The sequence below is a fragment of the Apodemus sylvaticus genome, chromosome 10, assembly GCF_947179515.1.
Source record: "Apodemus sylvaticus chromosome 10, mApoSyl1.1, whole genome shotgun sequence".
NCBI classification, from domain to species: domain Eukaryota; kingdom Metazoa; phylum Chordata; class Mammalia; order Rodentia; family Muridae; genus Apodemus; species Apodemus sylvaticus.
Window position 1 is genome coordinate 13122008 of NC_067481.1, and position 24739 is coordinate 13146746.

Genomic DNA, 24739 nt, shown 5'->3' on the forward strand with positions numbered 1-24739 from the left:
GGGTCCGTCTTGGCTCTAACAGTCTACATTGGATAGGAAAGGGCCCATTTTTAGCCACTGAAGTTTTTCTTTATCAGTATGTGTATGTGTGTGCATGACAATTGCATCCTCATGTGTGCATGTACCTTTGGAGGCCATGGGGCAATCTCTAGTATCAATTTTCAGGTACCATCCATCTTGATTTATAAAACACTAGCCTGGAACTTGAAAGGCAGGATAGGGTGGCTGACCAATAAGCTTCAGGGATCAAACCCACGTTCTCTCAGGCTTGCAAGGCAAGCACTTTACCAACTAAGTTATCTCCCTACCCCGTCCCCATGATAACAGTTCTCCAAGGAGCCCATGATAAGCTTCAACTCAGGAGCCTCACCCTTCCGACTCTCCTGGGTGCTGGAATTGCAAACATGCTTCATCCATGCCTGTGATACACCCACTTATCCATGCCCATCCACCCTTAATTGTTTGATTTTAAATTTTTAATTGAATTTGAAAGCCAAATGAGTACAACGTGCCGGGAGTTTCCAGTTTACAACCATTGCTGACTACAGTAGAGAGACTCTCCCATCACTTCAACACCCTCCACTTGTGACATCAGGGCTACCAATGGCCCTTCCAGGGTTCCAAACACAGAATGTATTTCCCGTCAAACTGGGAGCCATGTTTGCAAGCTCAATTATTATAATACGATGGATAGACTAGGCTTGGTGCTTCCCAGCATGAATTTTTTATAAGTTTTTTTTTTAAGATTTATTTATTGTTAAATGTAATTATGATGTAGCGGTCTTCAGATCCCTTTACAGATGGTTGTGAGCCACCATGTAGTTGCTGGGATTTAAACTCAGGACATCTGGAAAGAGCAGTCAGTGCTCTTAACAGCTGAGCCATCTCTCCAGCATGAATTAAATAGTGTGCTAAGTGCTTTGCATGAGTTACAGTGATTACCCTTCCCTGCAATTTGCATATCTATAACCATCGACCCTTTGCTGATGACAACACAGGGTTCAAAGACAGGAAGCCACAACCCTAAAGTTACAAAGCAGAGAACAGCAGAGCTAAGCATTGAGCAAAGGCTTTTCTCACACTCCAAAACCTAAGTGTATTGTACCAATCAGAGAGCTGGTCAGAAGCCCCTGCAATGATCCATTCTTCTGGGTCAGATGCCTTACCCTCTGTACCCCCTCAAAATTACGAATTCTGCTCTGTCGCCTGCTAGCTGACCATCCAAATATTATGCTTCCTAAAAGTACCACGAACCCTGTCAGAAGAGCAAACAGAAGCAGAGATAAGGAGAGATGAGCACAGGACAGTGTGTCCTCGGAAGTGGGCAGACTGGCGAGAGAGCAAACAGGCTGGGGAAATTTAATAGGAAGGCAGCTCTGATGAATTATGCCACAGATGGCTTTTGGGCTTTCACCTTTTGTGAAATACTTGGTTTATAAAGGAGAATTTCACTGTAAAGAGTAGGTTATTTTAAAACTCTGGGCTATGTGTCCTGAAACACCGAGAACAGTGATAAGTACGTTGTGCTATCTACGAGTATCAAGCACTCTCTGCCTTTTATTTATTACCTTTTATTACTTATTATTTGGTGAGTGGGGAGAGAGAAAGGGGGAGAGGGAAAGAGGAAGAGAGGAAGAGAGAGGAAGAGAGAGTCTGTTCTCTCTTTCAACCATATGGCTCCCAGGGATCAAGTTGAGGCCCCCAGACTCAGCAGCAAACTCCTTTCCACACCGCCATCTTGCTGGCTCATTTTCTTCTTGTTGGAAGCATCCCTGTTCTCTCTAGATGCTCTGGCCATCCCTTCCAGCACAGCTGTCACTCTCCCTGTACCTGCACGTCCTCGAGCCCGGTTAGTTCAAAAGCAATAACAAAATCTGACCAGGCAAGCTGCAAGAAAGAGAAACATACAATTGCACACTTCCACCCCTTACACCATTTGTTAAATGTATTGTCGATCCTTGAATCACCTCCGATGCTCCCAGACTAGGTGTCTCAAGCTCTGGGACCTGTTCGAACATTTCTAGCACAGTGTTGAGAGTTACAGCAATAAATGACAAGACATGGCATTTGAATGATGCGTTGCCTAAAGGTTTTGTTTCTCCAGAACACAAGCAACGGGTTTCCTCAATTTACGAGCTCCTGTGTCTTCATCCCCAAGCTTCCCACGAAAATTCTCCTTAAGAGTTCTCCATTTGCCAGTAGCACCAAGAACCCCTACTTGTCTCCAAGCACTAGCAATGGTGGCTCGGCAGTTCAAGTGCTTCCCTTGGAAGCATAATGGCCTGAGTCTGGTCATCAGAACACCCCCTCCCCTAAAGTGCAAAACCCCCCATCCCAAAGTGCTGGGCATAGTGACATTTGCCTGCAATCCCAACACTGGAGAATTCAAAGCAGGAGGATCCTTAGGACTCCGTAGTCAGCCAGTCTAGCTTAACTGGCAAGTTTCCAGCCAATGAGAGACCATGTCTGAAAGGGAGTGGGTGGAGTTCCTGAGTATGGCATAGGAGGCTCTCCTCCTGCTTCTATAGGTACATGGTACATGCATACATAAAGACGTGTGTACCAGAATAAACTCACAAATATACACATATGTAAGGAATTCCACTAGCCTCTCTCAATCTCCTCAATCCGATGCATCAGCGAGTCTCATCAGTCCTGCCTCCAGAACCGTTATTTATCCTTTCTCCATCTCTTGTGACACTGGTTCTGCCCGCTCTACCACATCCTCCCCACCTCCTCCTCCCCTCCCTCCCTTTTTCACCTTTTTCCTCTTCAATCTGTTCCTCAAAGGTCAGCCAGATTAACTTTCATAAAATGCAAATTCCACCATGGCTCTTTCTCTTGGTTTCCATAGCTTTCAGACTTCGATCTGAAATCATAGTTATTACCCATGAGGCCCTGTGCCCGGCTCGAGTTTGTCTTTAGCCTCATGACGTGCTGCTTCCTATCTCAGCCACTCTGACCACAGTGGTTTCTCTCTAGTCCTCGGAGACTCTTCAACTCTGCTCCAAAGACTTTGTTTTTCCGGTGCACACTTTGCGAAGTCCAGTCTCCATTTGGGTGGCTGCCATGAACCCCAGGGTCTCTGCTCTAAATTCTGTTGCCAAAGGGCCTTTTACAACCGTCTGATTTCAGCTTCTCTCTCCGCATCTCCTGTATTTCTTTCTGGCACCTTCCATAAACTACAGTTTCTACCTGATTCCTTTACTGACTTGATCTTGCTATACCTCTAACAAGTAGCATAGATCCTGGGGCGGGATGGGGGGGGGGGCTGTGGGGGGGCGGCAGAAGAGGTACCAAAAAAATACATAAAATAAATAGCCTGTGAACAACATGTTCCCCTTTCAATAAAGCATTTATTAGGGGGAAAAGAAAGAAATACCGCTACTGCCACATCAACTTATATCAATAATAATTTTTAAAAAATTGTTAAAATTGCCAAAGATATTTTCTGTTTACATGGAGTGGGTGGTAATAAACATGTTTAATTTCAGAGAGAAGAAATCTGGCCACATCCTGTTAGTAACTAGGTTCTGGGGCCTTTAAAACATTATTATTTTTTCATCAGTATCTCATGAGAATAATTTGTAGGTGTCGGTAGCTGTTCTCTGGAAGAGCATCCCAGCTCCCCAGCAGGCCCTGAAGGACTCCATTCCTCTTGACAAGGCCTGGGTTCAGATATATTTGCATATGTGCCTAATAAGGTAACTTGCCAAAGCCTCCCCACAGCTTTGTAAACAAGAATCACAAGGTGTGAGGAGCACTTCCAGAGGAGGTCCCTGGAGAAATACATAATCACTTATTTATGAAGTATAGATTTCCTTATTGTGCCAAAATATGCTCGGGCTTTGTTCGTGTGCTGCAGCTTGCTAGAAATGTTGGGGAATCCAGAGAGTGGACACAGTGCAGATGTTTTCCTAAGCTTAACAATTTTGTTTTCCTTTGGAGAAAAAAAAATTCCCTAACTTCCTGCCACTGTGTATACAGAATTGCTTAAGTTGGGTCTTTGGAGAGAAACAAGAGATGCGACAGAAGGGAATGTAGGCTTTGGAAACTGCAACGTCGGAAACCAAGTTCAAACCCACAAGAGAGAAATGGTATGGCTTTTTACATCTGGATGCTGGAGGAAAATGTCCCGCTGTCTGTCTAGTATCCGTGTGGGTAGTTTAAAGACAGATGAGAGGAGGACATGCCATCCAGGAGTCTGTTATTTCTCAATCCTAATGACCACATCTAGGATGATGGCGTTCGGACTTAGTTTCTTTGGTTTGGGCAGAAAAACAATTAAGCCAGTAGATAGCATTTTCACTTAGTATTCCTGCAGATGGTCTAACCTCATATTATCGAAGAAAAGTTCTGAACCTTGGCCCAATTATGGAACACCCTGACTCAACCCTAAAAATTTATTTACTAATCCTAGGCTAGCCTGACCCCATCCCAGAACACCCTTGACCAATCCCAAAACAGCCTGATTCAATCTCAGGACACCTTTAGCCAGTGCTAAAATACTCTGACTCAATCCCAAGGCACCCTTAACTAATCCCAGATGCAATCTTCTCAGATAGAAATGCATTCCTTTGATTTTCTGGTCGTGACTGTGGGTTTGGGGTGGATCAAAAAAACACAGTGCAAGCCAGGCCTGGTGGTGCAGGCCTGTAATCTCAGCTACTCAGGAGACTAAAGGAAGATGATTCCAAGTTCAATTGCCTTGCTAAGTTACCAAGACCCTGTATCAAAATGAAAATAAGAATCAAAAAGGCTGGTTGGCATTGGGGTTGGGAATGTGGCTCTGTTAATAGAATGCTTGCCTAATACACACACACACACACACACACACACACACACATGCACACGCGCACACACACACACACACACACATAAACACACAAACACACAAAATCCTGGGTTTAGTTCCTAGCACCACATAAGTGAATGTGGTGGCACATATATGTAATCCTAGCACTCAGGAGGCAACCTTGGAAGTTCAAGGCTATCCTCAGCTACATAGTAAGGATGAGGTCATCTGAGGCCACATGAGACCCTGTGCCAAAAAGGGGGGTTGGAAGGGAAGTATAGCTCAGTGGTAGAGAACTTACCTAGTATATTCCAAATACTAGATGTAGAATTGTAGCTCTCTCTCTCTTTCTCTCTCTCTCTCTCTCTCTCTCTCTCTCTCTTTCTCTCTCTCTCTCTCTCACACACACACACACACACACATGCACACACACATGCACACACACACAGAGGGACAGCTCAACTATCCCTCTCCTGTAGTTAATATTTTGAATTACTTATCTGTTTCTCTCTACCCTCACCCAATATGCTCCCATCTTCCCATGAAATAGAGTTTGTCCACCTCATGCCAGGTACGGTATCACATGACAGAGAAATGCGGTGTTCACAGTAGGCAGAATCCAGGGCCTCATGGAACCTGTCATCACATAAAAGAACAGTTTTGTGACCTGCCTGAACACTGAAGTGTGGCTTGTTGTTACAAAAGTGCATTTACTCACAAGTGATGACCAGGGGAAAGATGGGTCTGCACATGGAGGTGGGAATCGGAGGTGTCATGGACAGAGAAGACAAAGAAGTGACCGTAGACGCTCCCAGGAGAATGAGGACAGGAGTGGAGTGGGCAGACGGAAGGAAACCACTGTATTCTGGACAGAGGGGGAAACTTGGGCCAAGTCACCAGGGGCTCTGGAGCCTGAAACATCACTGGGGAGGGGGTAACAGAGAGGATGGAGGCCTGAGCAGACTAGGATCAGGAAAGACGGGAAAACCTTTGCTGAGTGAGATGGTGGGCACTTGGGAGTCACTGAAGGCCCATGTCGGGAGATCCTAAAAGACGCACAAACAATTTAATGTGGAGGAAAATGTCCACGGCTAATATCTTCAGTCCACAAAAATGAAACAACTTCATAGGTTAGTGCTCCTTGTCTGTGACAAAATACCGTAAGAAATCAACTTTAACGAGAGGAAGGTTTACTTCTGGTCACAGTTTCCGTGGATTCATCCAGCTCCACTGTCTCTGAGCCTGAGATGAAGCAGTGTCACCGTGAGGTCGTCACTGTGAGAAGCAGGGAGAAGGGCAAAGCTGCCCATTTCTTCATCAGAAGGCAGAAAGAGAAGGAAGCAGAAAGATCAGGGGCAGACTACACCCTTCAAAGGCACACAGGCCTCAGGTACCCGCTTTCTCCCGCTAGGCCATGCTTACAAACATGTCCACTTCTCTGAAGTGCCACAAGTTTGGTATCTTCAATACACGGGGTCTGGGGGAACATCGCAAATCACAAAATTGCTCTGATTTAAATATGAACTGTCCCCCAGTAGAATTGATGAATTGAAATGCTTGTGTGGCAGCTGGGGGATGTTTGAGAAGATGGTGGGACCTTTAGAAGGAACCTCATTGGAGGAAGTGTGTCTTTGGTGTGGGCCTGGAGGTGACATAGTCACGCCCTGCTTACTGTTCACTTTTTGTCTCCTGAGGACTGGTGCCTCCCACCGGGGTGACCCGCCAGCCTCCCATTCCCACTGTCATGGCTTCCCCACTGTCAGGAACTGTCTGCTTTCAAACTGCGAGCCAGGAATAAACCCTTCCTTTCTAAGATTGCTTCTTGTCAGGTATTTGGTCATAGCAGTAAGAAACTTAACTAAAAAGCTATGATGACCAGCTAACCCACTCCCAACTCTATCTTCTTCAAGAATCAGCTGACATCAATTTCTTCTCTGTCTACATTAAACAACTTTTCATGAAGTTGAAGGTCCCAGTCCAATTGGACCATGCGACAGCTGACTCGTTTATACATCACTGGGTCATTTAGAACACACCTAACACAGAATTGTGTTTTTCTCCACGTTTAGGGTTTCTCATGAGAGGAAAAGGGAGAACAAAAAGCATGAAGAGCTTCCAGAGGGCCACCACTCACCCCATGGTCAGATGCTGCAGGACAAGGAGGGTGTCAGGAGTCCTGAGAGCAGAGCTGAAGAGGCAGGAGAAGGCAGGGCTGCAGAGGAAGGACCCCTCCTCAGCAAAACAGAACTACAAAAAGATATTCAAGGTAGGAGAGCCCAGCCCCGATGCACTTGTGGGCATAAAGGGGTTTACAAAACAGGACTCCAGATCTAGGAGCCATGCCCAGGACAAGGGCAAAGCTAGTGTCATAAGACTTATCATATGTAGACATATAATATGTAGACTAATCATATGTAGACATATAATATGTAGTATACTATGTGTTTTAATGTTGCAATTCCAAGTCTGCAGGGTGACTACCATCCATGATGAAACTTTTGCCTCAAAAACTCTACTTTCCACACTAATTATTTTTTCATTGTTATCACAAAACACCTGACAAGAACAACATAGGAAAGAAGGGATTTGTTTTAATGTATTTCAATTTAAAATATATTATTATTACTTCTTTGTGAATTTCATAGTTTCCACCATATTCATCTGAACTCCTCTTCCTGACTCTTCCCAGATCTACCTCCCCAAGCCTTGTGTCTGCTTTTTAAAAAAATAGCCCATTGAGTCCAATTTGTTCAATCTATATACTCTTATCTGTGTGGTCACCCACTGGAGCATAGTCAACCTACCAGAGGTCACTTCCTTAAAGGGAACTAACTCTCTCTCATGAGTTGCCATTAATTGCCAATAGTGCCTCAGCTAGGGGTGGGATTTTATACCTACCTACCCCATCCCCCATTCCATGCAGAGGGTTTTTTTTTCTTCTGTTTAGGGTGTGCATAAATCTTGTGCTTGCTGTCACAACCACTGTGAGCTCAGATATAAAACTGCGTGTTGTGTCTGGAAAACACTATTTCAACCTATTCATCTAAAAGCTATATCACTCTTACAACCTTCCTGTTCCCTCTTTCATGGTGATCCTTAAACCCTGGGAGGAGGGATGTAATATGGATGTCCAATTTAAGGATGAGCATCCCAATTACTCTTATCCTGCAAATGGTGACCAGTTATGGGTCTCTGTGTTAACCACCATCTACTACAAGAAATGAGAAACTTCTCTAATGAGGGTTTATGGATGTAATAATCTATTGGTGTAGCGATAAATCATTAGGAGTTGGTTTAATATTTTGTCCATTTAGTAGAATAATAGTAGTATGTTCTCTATCAGGGTCTAGACACAGGTTCTTGGCCTGATCATGGTGCCCAGGTGTGAGTTTCATCCTGTAAAATGGGACTTAAATCCAATCAGAAAGTGGCTGGTTCCTCCCATGATGTTCATACCATTATTACACCAGTGGACTTGTCTTGTCAGGACAGTTGTTATAGTTCACAGGACTCATAGTTTGGTAAGACTGTTGGTTACATGTACTCCTTAGCAGGTGCATACAGCACCTTTCAGTACTATAAGAGCTAGCCAAGAGGGATGAACCTTCCTTATCTCTTAACTACATCAATAAAAATGCCAGGCGTTTGTAGGGCAGGTCTTAACTCTCGTGACCTTAGATAAATATTGTATCAGTGAGCATGTCTTGACAGGCTGGCTGTTTATATAGTTCCCAGAGTTCATAGCTGGTCAAGATTTTACTTACTTAAAACAAATCCTCAGGAAGAGAATGCGACTGAAGTGCATTCAGCTTGACCTTTGGGAAGACTTGGCTTTGGCAAAGGGCCCACAACTCTTTGTCCCTTTGCTGTTGCGTATATAGAGTTGGGTTCTGCCATGCTGGATGGAGCCTCCAGATCCAGGGAGCTTCACACCTGAATCCCAGGAACATTCCCGTAAAGAGAATGGCTAATAGTCAGTGAGTTCTCTAAGTATGAAGAACAAACCTTTCCTAGGGTCAATGGCAGGTGCCTTCAGAGCCATGGTGATGACACTGTAACCGATACAGAGGAAACAGACCCATGTCCCAGCACCTCCTCCTTTCTAGTCTTGCAATTTTTTTTTAAATGGAGGATTTTTTATTCATATATTCACTTATTTGTGAGACAATGGTTTATACTTGTTTATTCATTCATTTACATATTTATAGGCACAGTCTCATGTGTCACAGGCTGGCTACTTACTCAATGTGTAATAGATGTCCTCAAACTCCAAATCCTCCTGCTTCTACTTCTGGACTGACAGCTATGTACCACCAGATCAAGTTTATGTTGGGGATCAAACCTGATGTGAGACTTTCTGCATCCTAGGCAAGCTCTCAAGCCACTGAAATACCAAGTGAGCTACACCCCAGTTCTTCTGGCAGAGTCTCTTTCCTCCCCGTTCTTGTCTCTTGCTCTCAGCCTTACATGGATAGATACCACAGAATTATTTTAGCACCAAAGGCAAGGCCTTTCCACCCCAGAGATACCCACACTGCCTGAACTGAGAGAGCTTCGGAGAGACAAGCTGTCTTTACAATTTTCGTGTCTTTCTCTAGTTAAAGGAATCAAACTCTTTGCTAATGCATAATTGGTCTGCTAAGTAGGCTTCAAAGACAGAGGGGCAAACCAGGAAGTGATTTTTGAGGTAGATAGCTCTCTGTGACCTCATTTACAATCTGAAAGACAAAAGCCCTCCTGGTCATGAACGTGGAGCCATTAGTGCTGACAAGATTGACAAAATGCATTTGCCAGATTCTCCCAGTGACCTCCAGGGACCCAGCCACACTGAGTCCAGAATGGGTTTCGCTTTATGCAGACACCATATGCTTTATGAAGATGTGCAGTTGTGGTCCCCAGGAAAACCCTTGTTGCAGTGGTATACCAGCCTGAGAGCTAGGAACAAATGACCCTGATAAGGAAGAGCTTAGCAAATGGGTCACCTGCAAAGCCTGTCTTACTTCCCAGTCCTCAAGGAGAACAGTTGGGGGGAGGGGGGAAGAAGAGATGACCTACAGCAAAAGTGAAAGGAAAGGGAGCAGGGATCCTTTATCTTAGGATAAAAGTTTTGGCTTTAAAGCCAAGGAAGCAAGAAACCATCAGTGCTTTGAAGGTGATGCTCAAATCAAGGATTGTACTCATCTCCTGTCAATCACCTTCTAAGGGTCTCCAAGGACCCCGCAATTCTCCTACTGCCATGTCCCTCCATATTGACTCTCTCCTAGTTTTCCTTGTGTTTTCTTTCTCTCCAATTCTGTTTAGGGACTGTCTTAGTGGTTTACTGCTTCGAATAGACACCAAAACCAAGGCAAGTCTTATAAAGACAACAGTCAACCGGTTCAGAGGTTCATTATTGTCAGGGCAAGAGCATGGCAGCGTCCAGGCAGGCATGGTGCAGGCAGAGCTGAGAGATCAACATCATCTGACGGCTGCTAGTGGAAGACTGACCTCCAGGCAGCTAAGGGTGAGGGTCTTAAGCCCACTCCCACAGTGACACACCTACTCCGAGGCCACGCCCACTCCAACAGGCCCACCCCTCCCAATAGGGCCACTCCCTAGGCAAAGCATACACAAACCATCACAGGGACCAAGGTCCCCCTAACTCTCTTACCTTTACTCTGTATATCATTTGTGCAGTCAACAGAGTGACAGGAGCTTCAGACAGAGCTGCGGATGGAAACCACATTCTGTCTTTCACTCAGCAAATACTGGGTGAGCACCCACTGTGTATCAGCCACTGCTCCAAAAACTGAAAACATTCTGGAGAATAAAACCAATTTTTAAAAAAATGGTCAAAGGCATGAAGATAATGTATTACCCAGTCTCCAAGGCATCCAACTTTGCAGAGAACAGTTCTGTTGGGGGGGCGGGGTGTTGAGCATCCTTCTCATTCAAAGGTGGTCCCATCCGGGCCAGGCAAATTTTCTCAGGCAGTTAGCACTCAAGCTCTGGGCACAGAGTGTTTGGGGAACGTTTATCCTTGAGCCTGAGTTCAGAACCCACTCACTGTCCTTCTCTCAAGTCTATTTCTTATTTACCTCCCATATCAAAGCAAGTAGAATTTTCTTCCTTCTCGGGTTGTCCTCCCACTTCTGACCCTAAACATTCAGGAAATTACAAAGCAAGTTTCCAACAGAGGCTTTTGCCAGAGTCAGGCAGGTTTCCATGTCTGTCAACTAACTCTCCCTTCATCTTCCAAGCCTCATATACTGTGGACGAAGAGAAGTGGGGGCTCAGGGGCATTGCTGGCTTTAGAGCTAATGAGCTGCAAAAACAAGATTGGCTTCCATTGGCTGATGAGAAATGCTAGTATTTCCAAATGGAATTGTAGTGTGTGTGTGTGTGTGTGTGTGTGTGTGTGTGTGTGTGTGTGTGTCAGGGAGAAAGAGAGAGACAGAGTCAGAGTCCAGCATGTTTTAAACACAAATGTGTTTGCTTGGAAATGTGTGGTTTCCACAGTAATTTCTGGAATCTCTGTGCAGACAAATGGCAGAGATGACAGACTAAAGAGTCCCCAGTCCTCCCTCCTCCAGAAGCTGTGTATTGGATGCGACTGAAGCCACAAACCTTGCTTAGAATCTGTTTCTGCTTGAGGGAGTCAAGGAAAACTTTGGAGGCTGCAGATCAAAAAAGCCTGCTCCAATTTATCCAGACTCAGAAAACTCATCTCTCAGGCCAGTATTGCATAACTGCACATCCCGGTGGGACATAGCCAATGGGGCTGGGTTGTTTAGCAGAGCAGGACTGTTTTTCTGGGAAGGGTCAGATATCTGAAAAAGGAAGGACAGTGGATAGACCCTTGTCTTAGTCAGGGTTTCTATTCCTGCACAAACATCATGACCAAAAAGCAAGTTGGGGAGGAAAGGGTTTATTCAGCTTACACCTTCCATATTGCTGTTGATCACCAAAGGACTGGAACTCAAGCAGGTCAGGAAGCAGGAGCTGATGCAGAGGCCTTGGAGGGATGTTCCTTACTGGCTTGCTTCCCCTGGCTTGCTCAGCTTGCTCTCTTATAGAACCCAAGAATACCAGCCCAGAGATGGCACCACCCACAAGGGGACCTCCCACCTCGATCACTAATTAAGAAAATGCCCCACAGTTGGATCTCATGGAGGCACTTCCCCAATGGAAGCTTCTTTCTCTGTGAGCACTCCAGTCTGTGTCAAGTTGACACACAAAACCAGCCAGTACAACCCTATAACTTTTTTCAGTGTCATTTTTAATGATAGTTCTTAAATGCTTTAACCTTGCTTGTAGCCTACCACCCACCAGAGGTAATGGAAAAGAAAGTAAATCAGGGAAGTGGACCTATTTAGAAAGGTTCTTTGGAAATCGGCAGTTCAGTTCACAGGTTAGCAGGCAGTGGCAGCTCAATGCATTCGTAAACACTCAGATACACTCATAGCCCAGTTCAGTAGAGTCAGGTTAGCAACAGCGGTGACATGACCTAGCAGAGACAGCCAAGGCCTCAGCCTCAGCTTGAGTCAGCAGAAAGGACCAAGAGGAACACCAGGAAAAGTTCTCAGCTGTGCCTCTCTCAGGGAAGTGAAGCCTCAAGACACAAGTGTTGCACAGCTAGCTGTACCAGCAAGCCAACCTCTGTCTCTGTCACTCCATGGAGTCATATTTAAACCCTCCAAATATCACTCACCTCAGCATGTGCATCCAATCAGACCAAGTCCAAAGAAGCAGCAAGAAACTGCAGCACATCACCAGAAGTTTTTGGGTGTGTTTCTCTCTATGGAGTCTCAACAAGTGCAGCCCAGCTACTCAGTGTAAGGCGGACCAATACATGTGTGCTGTTAGCAAAGACTCTTTCATCACATGTCTTTTCACATGCTTGCTCCATGAAAACATTCCTTCACGAGTCTGCCTTAGACTTTCACACCTGTGTCCACTTAATAAAATGTTCTTCCACGTGTTTGCTCCAGCAAAACACCATCCAACTGACTTTCCGAAGAACCCTCAAATTTCCACTTCATAGACTCAAGTCTCAGGGAGAGTGAATGATCCTCCCCAAGCATGAGTGTGTGGTGATGAGTAGTTTGCTTCTGATCTCAGGAACCTTGTCTTCTGTGATACAAAATGGAGTTTACCATGCACCAATTTCCCTCCATCTCCTGGCCCCCTGAGATGTGAGGAGCACCAGCTACATACTCATGAAGCTAAGAACTCCATCATGCCTTCCCCGCTGTGGTGGACTGTCATACACTTCAAACTGTGAGCCAAAACGAGTCCTTCCTCCTTCCAGTTCTGTCAGGTCTGTCGCAGGGACCAGGGGCACAACCAATATATTGTTTCACGGAAGATATTGATAGAAGTGTTTCCCTTAAATCCAAATTCAAACCCACCTCTCAGACACTTCCACCACCATCTGTCTTTTAGAAAAAAATGGGTAGGTCCCATAATACATGAGATTCTAGAACAACCGTATGTCCCTAACTAGGTCCACCCTTCCCAAAAACAGTTGTTCCCTCCTCTCATAAGTGTGTCCCTAAAGGACAGGGGAGTTTTGTGTTCCTAGTCCCTTTACCATCCCCCACTAATGAACCACATTTGCTCCACTGCTTCCTGCAGCCAACCCTGGAGTTGGATTCAGAGACTCTGCTACCACTGGAATGGGGGAGAACCGACGACCATCTCCTGCTTCCAATTCCCGTCTGTTGACCTAGGATGTAGCTTTGCTAGCAGATTGGCTTGTTACTTCCAAAGTCTTTATAATTTTTAGATTTATCAGTGTTCAAAGACAGAAGGCAGCACACTCTTGGGTGTGCTATATGCCTCAGACAAGACCATATTTGTTAGGCTCGTCTGGTGAGTTGTTCACTCAGTTAAATCCCATTTGGGCCATACTTATGCCCCATCCCACATTGCATTGATACTTCCCAATCATCTGTATTGAGAGACTTGTTTGTCTCTTTCTACATCTTCCTCTCCTGCCTATGTCCATCACAGCTCTAGAGAGGGACCATTCACCTCTCATAATGTATCAATTATCATTTGCTCTTTATTGTTTTAAAAACTCTTTAAAAAATAACATGTCATAAGCAGAAAGAAGAAACATATAAAGTGATCAAGCTCCTCCTTGATCTTATAAGGGTTTTTAACTATGAAATACCTTCCTCTTTGCCCCGTAGTACCATAGTCATTGGAACATTGGATCATCATGCACCTAGAATTAGGCATCTTAGAATTCTACTGGTCATATCCTATTAAGTAAACACATTTAACAAGATGTCCAGAACAATACGTACAAGACTGGTAGGTGTTGCCATGTTGCCCTCAGAGACCCAAGCTTTCCACAGCTTCCTCCTCCTCCTTAGTCTCACATCCACAAGATGGCTACTCACCTCTGAGGTACAGCACACACACATTCCAAGCAGGAAAGGGACAGATGGATCCTGGAAAATGAAACGGGCTCATTCCAGCTGTGTACCAGAAAATGGTCGCTTCCCATGATCCTCTTCCCCACCCCAGACTATCCTTGCTCTCTGGATAGAACTATGACATGGGGTCATCCCAGCTGCAAAGCAATAGAATGATTTTATATGTAAAGCACTCACTTCATGACTTAAGAGCAAGGATGATGGGAAACTGATGGTGAGGGTCAGGGCTGACCAAGTATTATTACTCCTGATTCATAAGGAAATAGATCCCTTTTTGAAAGGGATTATGAAAGGTGAGATTTTTCCAGGTTCACAGCTACAGAGAACAGCACCTCTCAACTTCCAAGGACCCATAGTCTGCTACTGTGTGGACAGCGATGGCCTTGCAGGAGGCAGCATTTAGAATCAACCATTGAAATACATCTACTTACAAACACTGCCTTTCATCTCCTGGAACAGCCAGCATCCCACAAAGAGAGCCTAGGTGGTAAACAAGTCCACTCTGCTACTGTGTGTATATGTGTGTGTGTGTGTGTGTGTGTGTGTGTGTGTGTGTGTGATATGTGTGTGAACTCTGTGTTATACTAACAGCTCTTTCCTCTGATTTTCACAATGCAGCAGGGTTTAGAATCAGCCTTGGTCTGCCCCAGTTTATATTTTCCAGAAAATAAGAGGGTTGGTGCCAGGGAGCCTTTTTTTCTATAAACTGATGGTAGAATGGTGGTCAACAGCACACTGTAGCAAATGAAGAGGCTTGACTCCCAGCTCCATTGGCTTCCAGTGTGCGTTCCTGACCAAGTCCCTTAACCTCTCTCTGTTATTATCTCTCCACCAATGTATCAGAGCCCTCTTGCCACAGAGCAAATGACCACACATCTGGTGGATTAAAACAACATCTGCTAATTATGTCTGCTTTCGTGGGTCATGAAACTGTACAAAGCTTAGCTGACTCCTATCCTTGGCATCCCCTTGTGGCTCTGGGTTCTTGGCAAGAACCATTTCTTTGCAGACTTAGAACTCACGGTGGCTTGTCTCTTGAAGGCTTTGAACTCAAGGTCATTTCTAAGGGACTCAACGAAGTAGGTCAGGCCTGCCAAGATACACTCTTTGTTTTTATTTTGGGGGTGTGGGTGGTTTGCTTGCATGTAGGCATGTGTACCATATGTGTGGTTCCTACTGAGACCAGAAAAGGGCATCAAATCTTCTGGAACTGGAATTACAGATGGTTCTTAGCTACTCTGTGGGTTCTAGGAAACAGACTGGTTTCCCCTGGAAAGCAACAGGTCTCTTAGCCACTGAGCCACTTCTCCAACCCGTAAGCTCCTCCTTGATCCCTTTAGAGTCATCTTATAAGGGTTTGTTTGTTTTTTTTTTTAACTACAAAATCCCTTTATCTTTGCCAGGTAGTGCCATAGTCATTGGACTGTTAGATCATCACATTCACCAGCCCATGTCACATCCAAGGACACGGATCATCCAAGGGCACATATCATATTGTGTTAGAATCCTAGACATCTTAGAATTCTACCTGCCATACTCTGTACAATAAAGATTCAGGTTCTATCTTACACGGTCCTTCTGAATACTCAAGCCACAGGGTAGAGCCCATGCTAGGAGCTGGGGGAGTCAAACAATATTAACGTAAAACTTGTTTTAAAAGCAATCACAAGCCAGGTATGGTGATGCATGTATGCAGCCCAGCACTTGCAAGGCAGACAAAAGAAGGACAGATGTTCAAGTTGACCTTGGTTAGACAGAGAGTCTGAGGCCAGCTTGGGTTACAAGAGACATCGGCGAAAGTAATGATAACAGAATCAAATTAGAATGTTTAGAAATTACAGTGTTTCTCTTGCATTAACAGCTTTCCCCTGATGCAAAAGTTGGCAAGAAGCCTTAAAGCTTTAATACAACTAAATGAATGATTCAGCTGAATAAATGACCTTTGGAGATACACATATACATACACATACACATATACATACCCAGTGTGTGATTTTGTTTTTGTTTTTTTTTATCATATGGGAGCTATTGTCAGAAACAAAAAGTGCTTAAACCAGTCAAACACTGTAATCCATAGGGTGTTCATTTCCACCCTCAACAAGCCCGTTGGTTTGGCTTCTAGCTTGCAACACAGAGGAGCATCTATTTGGCTGCCAGAGTCTGCACAGGTAAGTCCACATTCTAACAGGGTGGTGTATGAGCCCCTGCTGCCCTGGCGGAAATCACCCAGAGCTTTGTCCAAAGCAAAACTCAGACTCAATGGGCATGGGGACACACCTGTGCACTGGACTTTTTCAAAGCTTCTATGGGAGACTCTGACACACTATCAGGACTGGCAAACGGTTCAGTCCATATAGGGCTTGCCGTGAGAGAATGAAAACCCGAGTTCAATCCCCCAGAACCCAGATGAAGCTGCAGAAAGAGCTAGGTGTGGTTCTCAGCACTGGGAGGGGCAGAGGGCAGGGTCTGGAAAGTTTGCTGACCAACCAGCCTAATTGGTGAGCTTCAGAAAATGAGAGAGCTTGTCTCAAAGGTGCCGGAGCCCTAAAGATGACACCCAAGGGTGGTCCTAAGGCCTCCACAGACATGGGCATGGTGGCGTGTGCAGGTAAGTTAATGTCTTTTTCTGTAGCCTGCACGTGGCAAGGCCCTGTCTCAAAGAAAACAAAAATAAAATCCAAAGATGTAGGGGTGCAGCTCAGTGGTAGAGCATTTGCCAAGTATGTGTTCTTTCCTTAAGAGGGGAACAGAGTAGTTCAGCAGAAGCCTATTTTTACTTTAAAGGACTCAGAGTTAAGTAGGAAGGTGCCCTTTCTGTGCCCAGAGAGAAGTATTTTCAGCATCAAGGGCATAGGATTAATTTTGAGGTTATAAACAAATCTTCTTTTTAAAAAAAAATTCCAGTGTTCTAGGAGTATGCGTTATCTCCAGGTTTAATCACTTCCAGAGGATGCCTCCCTGCACCTTCCCCTGCTCTGTCCCCTTCCCATGACCCCTAAAAACCATTGCTAAAGAAAGAGTTTTAAAATTACCCAAATGTCCTGGTTACCTCACAAAAAATAAAGAGTAGCCTGTCGTCTCCCACTCCCTTGCTTCCCTAGGCCTTCCCTCCTCCCAGGGCATCCTCCACCCCAGCCTGGGAGGGGCCGCCCCTGCTGCCTTCTGAGTGAGCAGTCCCTGAGTCAAGCAAAGCTAGTTTCAAAGTCAGACCATTCATGGCTAAGGGGCTTCAGCAAAGCCCCATGAGACTGGACTCCTCTTAAGATAATGCTGGAGTAGTGGAAGACATTTGAGATCGAAAGCCACGTGTGCTCTGGTGCCTGGGGTCTAAAGCGGAAGCCCCTCCTGGCATGCTACACACTGCTGTTTATCCCTGACAGGCATCCCAAGAGCAGAGCATCTGGGAATAAAAGGTGAATTTCTGCTCAGACCAGCATCTGTCTTCACGGTCCTCTCCCCATGAACTTGTTTCCCAAACATTTATTGAAGCTCTGTTAAATTCCAGATACCTCATTAAACCATGATAGCCCAACTATCATCACCAATACTATTACTCCACCAATGAAATGCCCAGAGCTGGAGAGATGTCAACAGGTCAGTGAAGTGTTCACCGTACAAGTGTGAGACACCCTGAGTTTGACCCCCAGCACCCACCCATGTAATAAATGGCGCGGCACACATCTGAAATCCCAACACTAGGACAAAGAGAAAGATAGCCCAGACTAGCCTAACAGGCAAGTTCCAGGCCAGTTTGAGATCCTGCCTAAAAAACAAGTGGACAGTACATGAGACACAGCACCCAAGAGTGACCACCTTCCCACCTTCCTCCACGTGTCCCCGCACACATATGCACATTCAGAATGCAAGCTCAAAGGAAAAAGGAATGCTTCTCACATACCAGAACAGACCTCAGAAAGACTGATTCTGAGTCACATTTTATTATTAATTAATTTATTTTCTTTACATCCCTATTGGAGCTTCCCCTCGCTCCTCTCCTCCTACGCCCTCCCTCTCACCTCACCCTCCATCATCCTCCCATCTTCCCTTTCTCCTCAGAAAAGGCTGAGTCATGTTTTTATATCTACCTTGGCCTTTAAGGGGAACTGCTCAGTGAGGTTGACTTCTGGGTTTTTTTTCTCATTAATTAATTTATTTATTTATTCACTTTACATCCCAATATCAACTCCCCTCCTCCCAATCCCCCTACACCTCTTCCCTCCACTTCCCACTCCTCATGTCTTTTGTGAAGAAGGAGTTCCTTCTGTCCCCCAACCCCCCATATCACCCCAACCTGGCACATCAAGTCACTGCAGGACTAGACTCATCCTCTCCCACTGAGGCCAGACAAGGCAGGCCAGTTAGGGGAATGGGACCCACAGAAAGACAACAGACTCAGGGACAGCCTCTGTTTCAGCTGTTGGGGGACCCACCTGAAGCTGCTACGTATGTGCTGGGGGCTTAGGGGGTAGGTCCAGCCCATGCTCGCTCTCTGGTTGGTGTTTCAGTCTCTGTCAGCCCTCAAAGGTCCAGGTTAGTTGACTCTGCTGGTCTTCTTGTGGAGTCTCTATCATCCTGGGGCCCCCCAATCCTTCCTCCAACTCTTTCACAAGACTCCCTGAGCTCCATCTAATGTTTGGCTGTGGGTCTCTGAATCTGTTTTCATCAGCGACTGGACGGAGCTTCTCGGAGGACAGTTATGCTAGGCTTCTCTCTACAAACATAACAGTATCATTAATAGTGTCAAAGATTGGTAATTGCCCATGGGATGGGCTTCAGTTTGGGCCAGTCATTGGTTGGTCATTCCCTCCATCTCTGCTCCATCTTTTCCCTGCACATTTTGTAGGCAGGATACATTTTGGGTCAATGTTTTTTGGGTGAGTTTGGTGTTCTTATTTCTTCACTGGGAGTCCTGCCTGGCCACTGGAGGTGGCCACCTCAGACTCCATATCCCCCTGATAGGAGTCTCAGCTACACTCATTCCCATAGACCCCCTGGAGCCTCCTCCCACCCCTGTCCCAGGTCCCTGGCACATCCTAGAGATGTCCACCCCTACTGATTTCTGTTCTCCCTAGATCTGATTCCTCTACCCCGTTCTCCTCCCCACCCCTTCACCCACCAGTTCCCTCCCTCCATCCACCTCTGATATCTATTTTATTTCCCCTTCTGAGAAAGATTCAAGCATCTTCCCTTGGATTCTCCTTGTTATTTGGCTTTTGGGGGGGGGTCTGTGGAGTGTATCATGGTTATCCTGTACTTTATGACTAATATCCACTTATCAGTGAGTATATACCATGAATGTCTTTTTGTGTCTAGGTTACCTCAGTCAGGATGATACTTTCTAGTTTCATCCATTTGCCTGCAAAATGATCATGATCTTGTTTTTAATAGCTGAGTAGTATTCCATTGTAAATGAACCACATTTTCTGTATCCATTTTTTCAGCTAAGGGACATCTGGATTGTTTCTAATTTTTGGCTATTACAAATAAAGCTGCTATGAACATAATGGAGCAATTGTCCTTGTGGGATGATAGAGCATCTTTTGGGTATATGCCCAGGAGTAGTATAGCTGGATCTTGAGGTAAAAATATTTCCAGTTTCTCAGAAACAAATTGATTTCCAGAGTGGTTGTGCAAGTTTGCACAACCACCAGCAATGACGGATTTTGATCTTAGTCATTCTGATGGGTGTAAGGTGGAATCTCAGAGTTGCTTTGATTTGCATTTCCCTGATAATTAATTACATTAGACATTTCTTTAAGTGCTTCTTGGCCATTAGAGATTCCTCTGTTGAGAATTCTGTTTAGCCTTATACCTCATTTTTAAATTGGATTATTTGGGTGTTTTTTGTCTAATTTCTTCAGTTCTTTAGATATTTTAGGTATTAGCCCTCTGTCAGATGAAGTTTTTTTTTCTCATTCTGTAGGCTATTGTTTTATCCTATTGACAGTGTCCTTTACCTTACAGAAGTTTTTCAGCTTCATGAGGTCCCACTTTTAATTAATTTAGGAGTTCCCATTTATTAATTGATCTTAGTGCCTGAGCTATGGGTGTTCCCTTCAGGAAGTTGTCTCCTATAGCGATGAGTTCAAGGTTAGGCTCACTTTCTGTTCTATTAGATTTAGTGTACCTGCTTTTATGTTGAAGTCTTTGATCTACTTAGACGTGAGTTTTGTACAGGATGATAAATATGAATCTATTTGCATTCTTCTACATGCAGTTCTTCTATACCCAGTTAGACCAGCACTAGTTGAAGATGCTCTCCCTTTTTCATTGTATCAAATGTTCATAGACATTTGTTTCAATTTCTTGGATTTGGTTCTGTAGATCAGCCTGTCTGTTTCTATACCAATACCATGCAGTTTTTATTACTATTGTTTTATAGTACAGCTTGAGGTCAGGAATGGTGAGAGAAGTTCTTTTATTGTTCTAGATTATTTTACTTATCCCAAGTTTTTTGGTTTTTTCCATATGAAATTGAAAATTTTCTTTCAAGGTCTGTAAAGAATTGTGTTGGAATTTTGATGACAATGTCATTGAATCTGTAGATTGCATTTGGTAAGATGACCATTTTTGCTATGTTAATCCTACTGATCCGTGAGCATGGAAGAGCTTTGCATCTTCTGAGATCTTCTTCAGTCTCCTTTTTCCAGAGAGTTGAAGTTCTTGTCACTCAGGCCTTTCACTTACTTGCTTAGAGTTACACCAAGGAATTTTATATTATTTGTGGCTTTTGTGAAGGGTGTTGTCTCCCTAACTTCTTTCTTGCCTGTTTATTGTTTGTATAAAAGAGTGCTACTGATTTCTTTGAGTTAATTTTGTATCCAGCCACTTTGCTGAAGGTATTTATCAGCTGTCTGAGCCCTCTGGTAGAATTTTGGGGGTCACTTGTGTATACTATCATATCATCCACAAATAGCAATACTTTAACTTCTTCCTTTTCAATTTGTATCTCCTTGATCTCCTTTAGTTATCTTCTTGCTCCAGCTAGAGGTTCGAGTGCTATATTGAAAAGAAAGGAAGAGAGGGAACAGCCTTGTCTTGACCCTTAGTTTAGTGGAGTCGCTTTAAGTTTCTCTCCATTTAACTTAATATTGGCTATTGGCTTGCTGTATATTGCCTTTATTGTGTTTAGATATGTGCCTTGAATCCCTGATCTCACCAAGACTTTTAATATGATGGGTGTTAGATTTTGTAAAAGGCTATCAGCATCTAAGGGGATGATCATGTGGGTTTTCTTTCCTTTCAATTTCTTTATATGATGGATTACATTGATGGATTTCCATATATTGAACCATCCTGGTATTCCTGGGACGAACCCTACTTGATCATGGTGGATAATGTCTTTGATATGTTCTTGCATTTGGTTTTTGAGTACCAGTTCTGGGGATCAAACTTGTGTCATGATTGCACAGCAAGCTCTTTTCTGGCTAAGCCATCTCCTGAGGCCCAATCAAAGCTATTTATGAGCTCCAAAAGACATGCTATATAGTTGGGGGAAAAATCATGCAATCTACAAATCCTAAAGTATTTACCATCTGGCCTTTGAGGAAAAAGTTTGTCAACCTCTGCATTAAGATAGGAGAATTTTCCATCTGTGCAGCAAAATGAAGGGTTTGCACAATTAACTCCTTAATTGACCCGATTAAGCAACCATGCCGGTGATATTCTCTACTCAGTTAAATCCCCACAGTGAGGATCTGCTCAGCTCACATAGCTGCAGTAGAACGACTTCCTGATAATACGCATTCTCAGAGCCTCCACCAGGCATCTCTGAGCATCACCTAGGCACTTCCCAACACCCTTTATTAGCCCATTCTTTATTTTATTTAGTTCTATTTTACTTAGTTCTCTAAAGGAACATCCATGTATTAAAAAGGAACTTGTTAGCTTGACTAAAGGGTGTGGTCCTTTTAGTCCAACAATGGCTGTCTCATAGTAGAGATGTCAAGACTACAGTGGCTGTTCAGTCCATGAGGCTGAATGTCTCAGCAGTTCCAATCAGGGCGCTGAAGCCCTAGTGGGTTCCTGGGGAACTCCTGGTCTTATATCAGAATCCTAAAAAAAATTTGTTCTAATACCAGTGTACTGGCTGGTTTTGTGTGTCAACTTGACACTGGCTGGAGTTATCATAGAGAAAGGTGCTTCAGTTGGGGAAGTGCATCCATGAGATCCAGCTGTAAGGCATTTTCTCAATTAGTGATCAAGCAGGGAGGGCCCCTTGTGGGTGGTACCATCCATGGACTGGTAGTCTTGGGTTCTATAAGAGAGCAAGCTGAGCAAGCCAGGGGAAGCAAGCCAGTAAGCAGCATCCCTCCATGGCCTCTGCATCAGCTCCTGCTTCCTGACCTGCTTGAGTTCCAGCCCTGACTTCCTTTGGTGATGAACAACAGTTTGGCAGTGTAAGCTGAATAAACCCTTTCCTCCCCAACTTGCTTCTTGGTCATGATGTTTGTGCAGGAATAGAAACCCTGACCAAGACAACGGGTGTAGGAATGTCCCCAGAACCAGGTAGATGAACTTGCTGGTGAGCATGTGAATAAGCAGAGAGAAAACACTTTCCTCTACCACGCCCATCTGGACTGCCTCCAGGGGGTGCCCATCTGGACTGCCTCCAGGGGGTGCCCATCTGGACTGCCTCCAGGGGGTGCCCATCTGGACTGCCTCCAGGGGGTGTCATCCACATTCAGGGTCAATCTTGCTGTTTGAAATAATCTGATCAAGAAAATCCCTCACCCACCATAGTGCCAAGTGGCTTGTGATTTCAGTTAGTCGGGTTGATGACAGATCAGCCACCACCCATTCCCCACCACAACTTCCATTCTCAGCTCTTGGTGGAGAGTGCGTTGTGTTTTCTTGTCATTCCCTGTGATCAGACACTGCAAAAGTAACCCTGTTTATTGCAACAAAGAAGCAAGCACCAGGTCCACCAGATCAGGGAATCCTGGAATACAGTCTTTCTCTTCCTGCTTATTTGAAATAGATTGGCGGTTGCCAAACCCTCTGGGTTCTATAAATCTACCTCCAAACCCTATGGGTCCTATAAATCTACCTCTAATCCCCTCAGGATCAAGTGACAGCAAAGCCTCAGGACAAGATCGTGAATTGTCCCCTCCAACAACGAAGAACTTCCGAATATACGACGTGAGCCCCCTTTCTTCTCCTTACCCGTTGCAGACTGAGAAGATGAGTCCCCACAGAAGGGTGAGCTGGGGCATGAGGAATCATGGCTGGCTGGGTGGGTGGGTGATCAGAAGGGGCAGGATTCTCACCCAGACCCTGTCACCTGCCTGCCATTGTTTCAGATTAGAGAGAGAAATGAAACCCCTGCAAGTATGGAAATATACTGTAAGCCTCACTCAGGGAGTGACCAAAAGAAGACACTCTCCAGTGTTCTCCAGTTCTCTGAGGTTCCTGGAGGCATTTCCTACCCCAGGATACCTCCGTGTTCTGCCTTCACGTCCTGGGTGTCTGCTGCCCTGTCTGTTGTGGTTATGCTGACCACATAAGGTGGCCTTTACCCTTTGATGACCAGAAGCCCTTTTGTCTTTCCCACAGGTAATAGGTTCCTTTCACTTTGTGGGAAACGTGTTCCCCCAGCACTTCAGAGTTATTCTGAATTTTTATCCCTATTATATACAATTTAAAAAAAAACAGAGAATCCAAATTCAGATGTTCACGCAGGTAACAAGTTTCTATGTGGAACTTCCTACATGGTCTGCAAGCCATGTAGGCGGAGAACATCTAATTGGGGTGGGCTCTGTTAGTTTTAAAACAAAACCCCGATTGTTCGATTTTACCAAATGAAGACTCAGGACCCAGATGCTTTGGTGAATGCCTGCTAGCTCAGAGAGGCAGAGAAAGCTCCCAGCTGATCTTCCTCCTCAACCCAAGTCCCAGAAGGGCAAAGCTCCTTCTCCACACTGTCTTAAGAACCCTTCACACTGAATGTCCCTCCTTCCTTGTGTCTCTCATCGTTCCCATGACTTCCTTTTTCTCTATGGACTTTTCCTAAGTTCACTCCCTGTCAACTGGTTGCTTGCTCTGCCTCTTGACCTGTGGTTGACTTTATTTAATCTTGCTTACAATGATCAGAAAGCTGCTGGATCAAAGGTGTGCACTAGGGCTGAGCCACACCACAACTAGAAACAGGTTTTCCCAGTACACAATCTCAGGGTTCATGGTATGGTCAGATATCCTGCAACAGGGTTCAAACAGAGAGAGATACTAGCGCTAAGTTACACAGGGACAGAGAGAATGCTGTGGCCATTCTGAGAAAAGCTAACTTGGTTAAGAATTTAGGATGGCCCCCAGTGGAGGTGATAAGTTATTGGAAGCCAAAGGCAGGGTTTTAGAAGATGACTGGGAGTAAGGGAGAAGGCAAGAGAAAAATAGATGAGGATGGGTGGGATGCAAGCAGAAAATATGTAAACTTAGGTCTTGTACTAAAAATATGATGATGGTGAATGATTGTGGTGATGATGATGATGGTGGTGGTGGTGAGGAAGATGTTGGTGATGAG

The 24739-nt window shown here is 44.7% G+C and overlaps 1 protein-coding gene across 2 annotated transcripts in view; it reads left to right on the top strand.

Moving 5' to 3' along the window:
* The window catches only part of LOC127695355 (uncharacterized), a 39647-nt gene that overhangs the window by 4080 nt on the left and 10828 nt on the right, over positions 1-24739 (top strand). For both annotated transcript variants that reach the window (XM_052197431.1, XM_052197432.1), the window contains exons 2-3: positions 6865-7061; positions 23285-23421. In XM_052197431.1, the coding sequence (XP_052053391.1) occupies positions 6865-7061; positions 23285-23421 (334 nt within the window). The remainder of the gene's footprint in view (positions 1-6864; positions 7062-23284; positions 23422-24739) is intronic.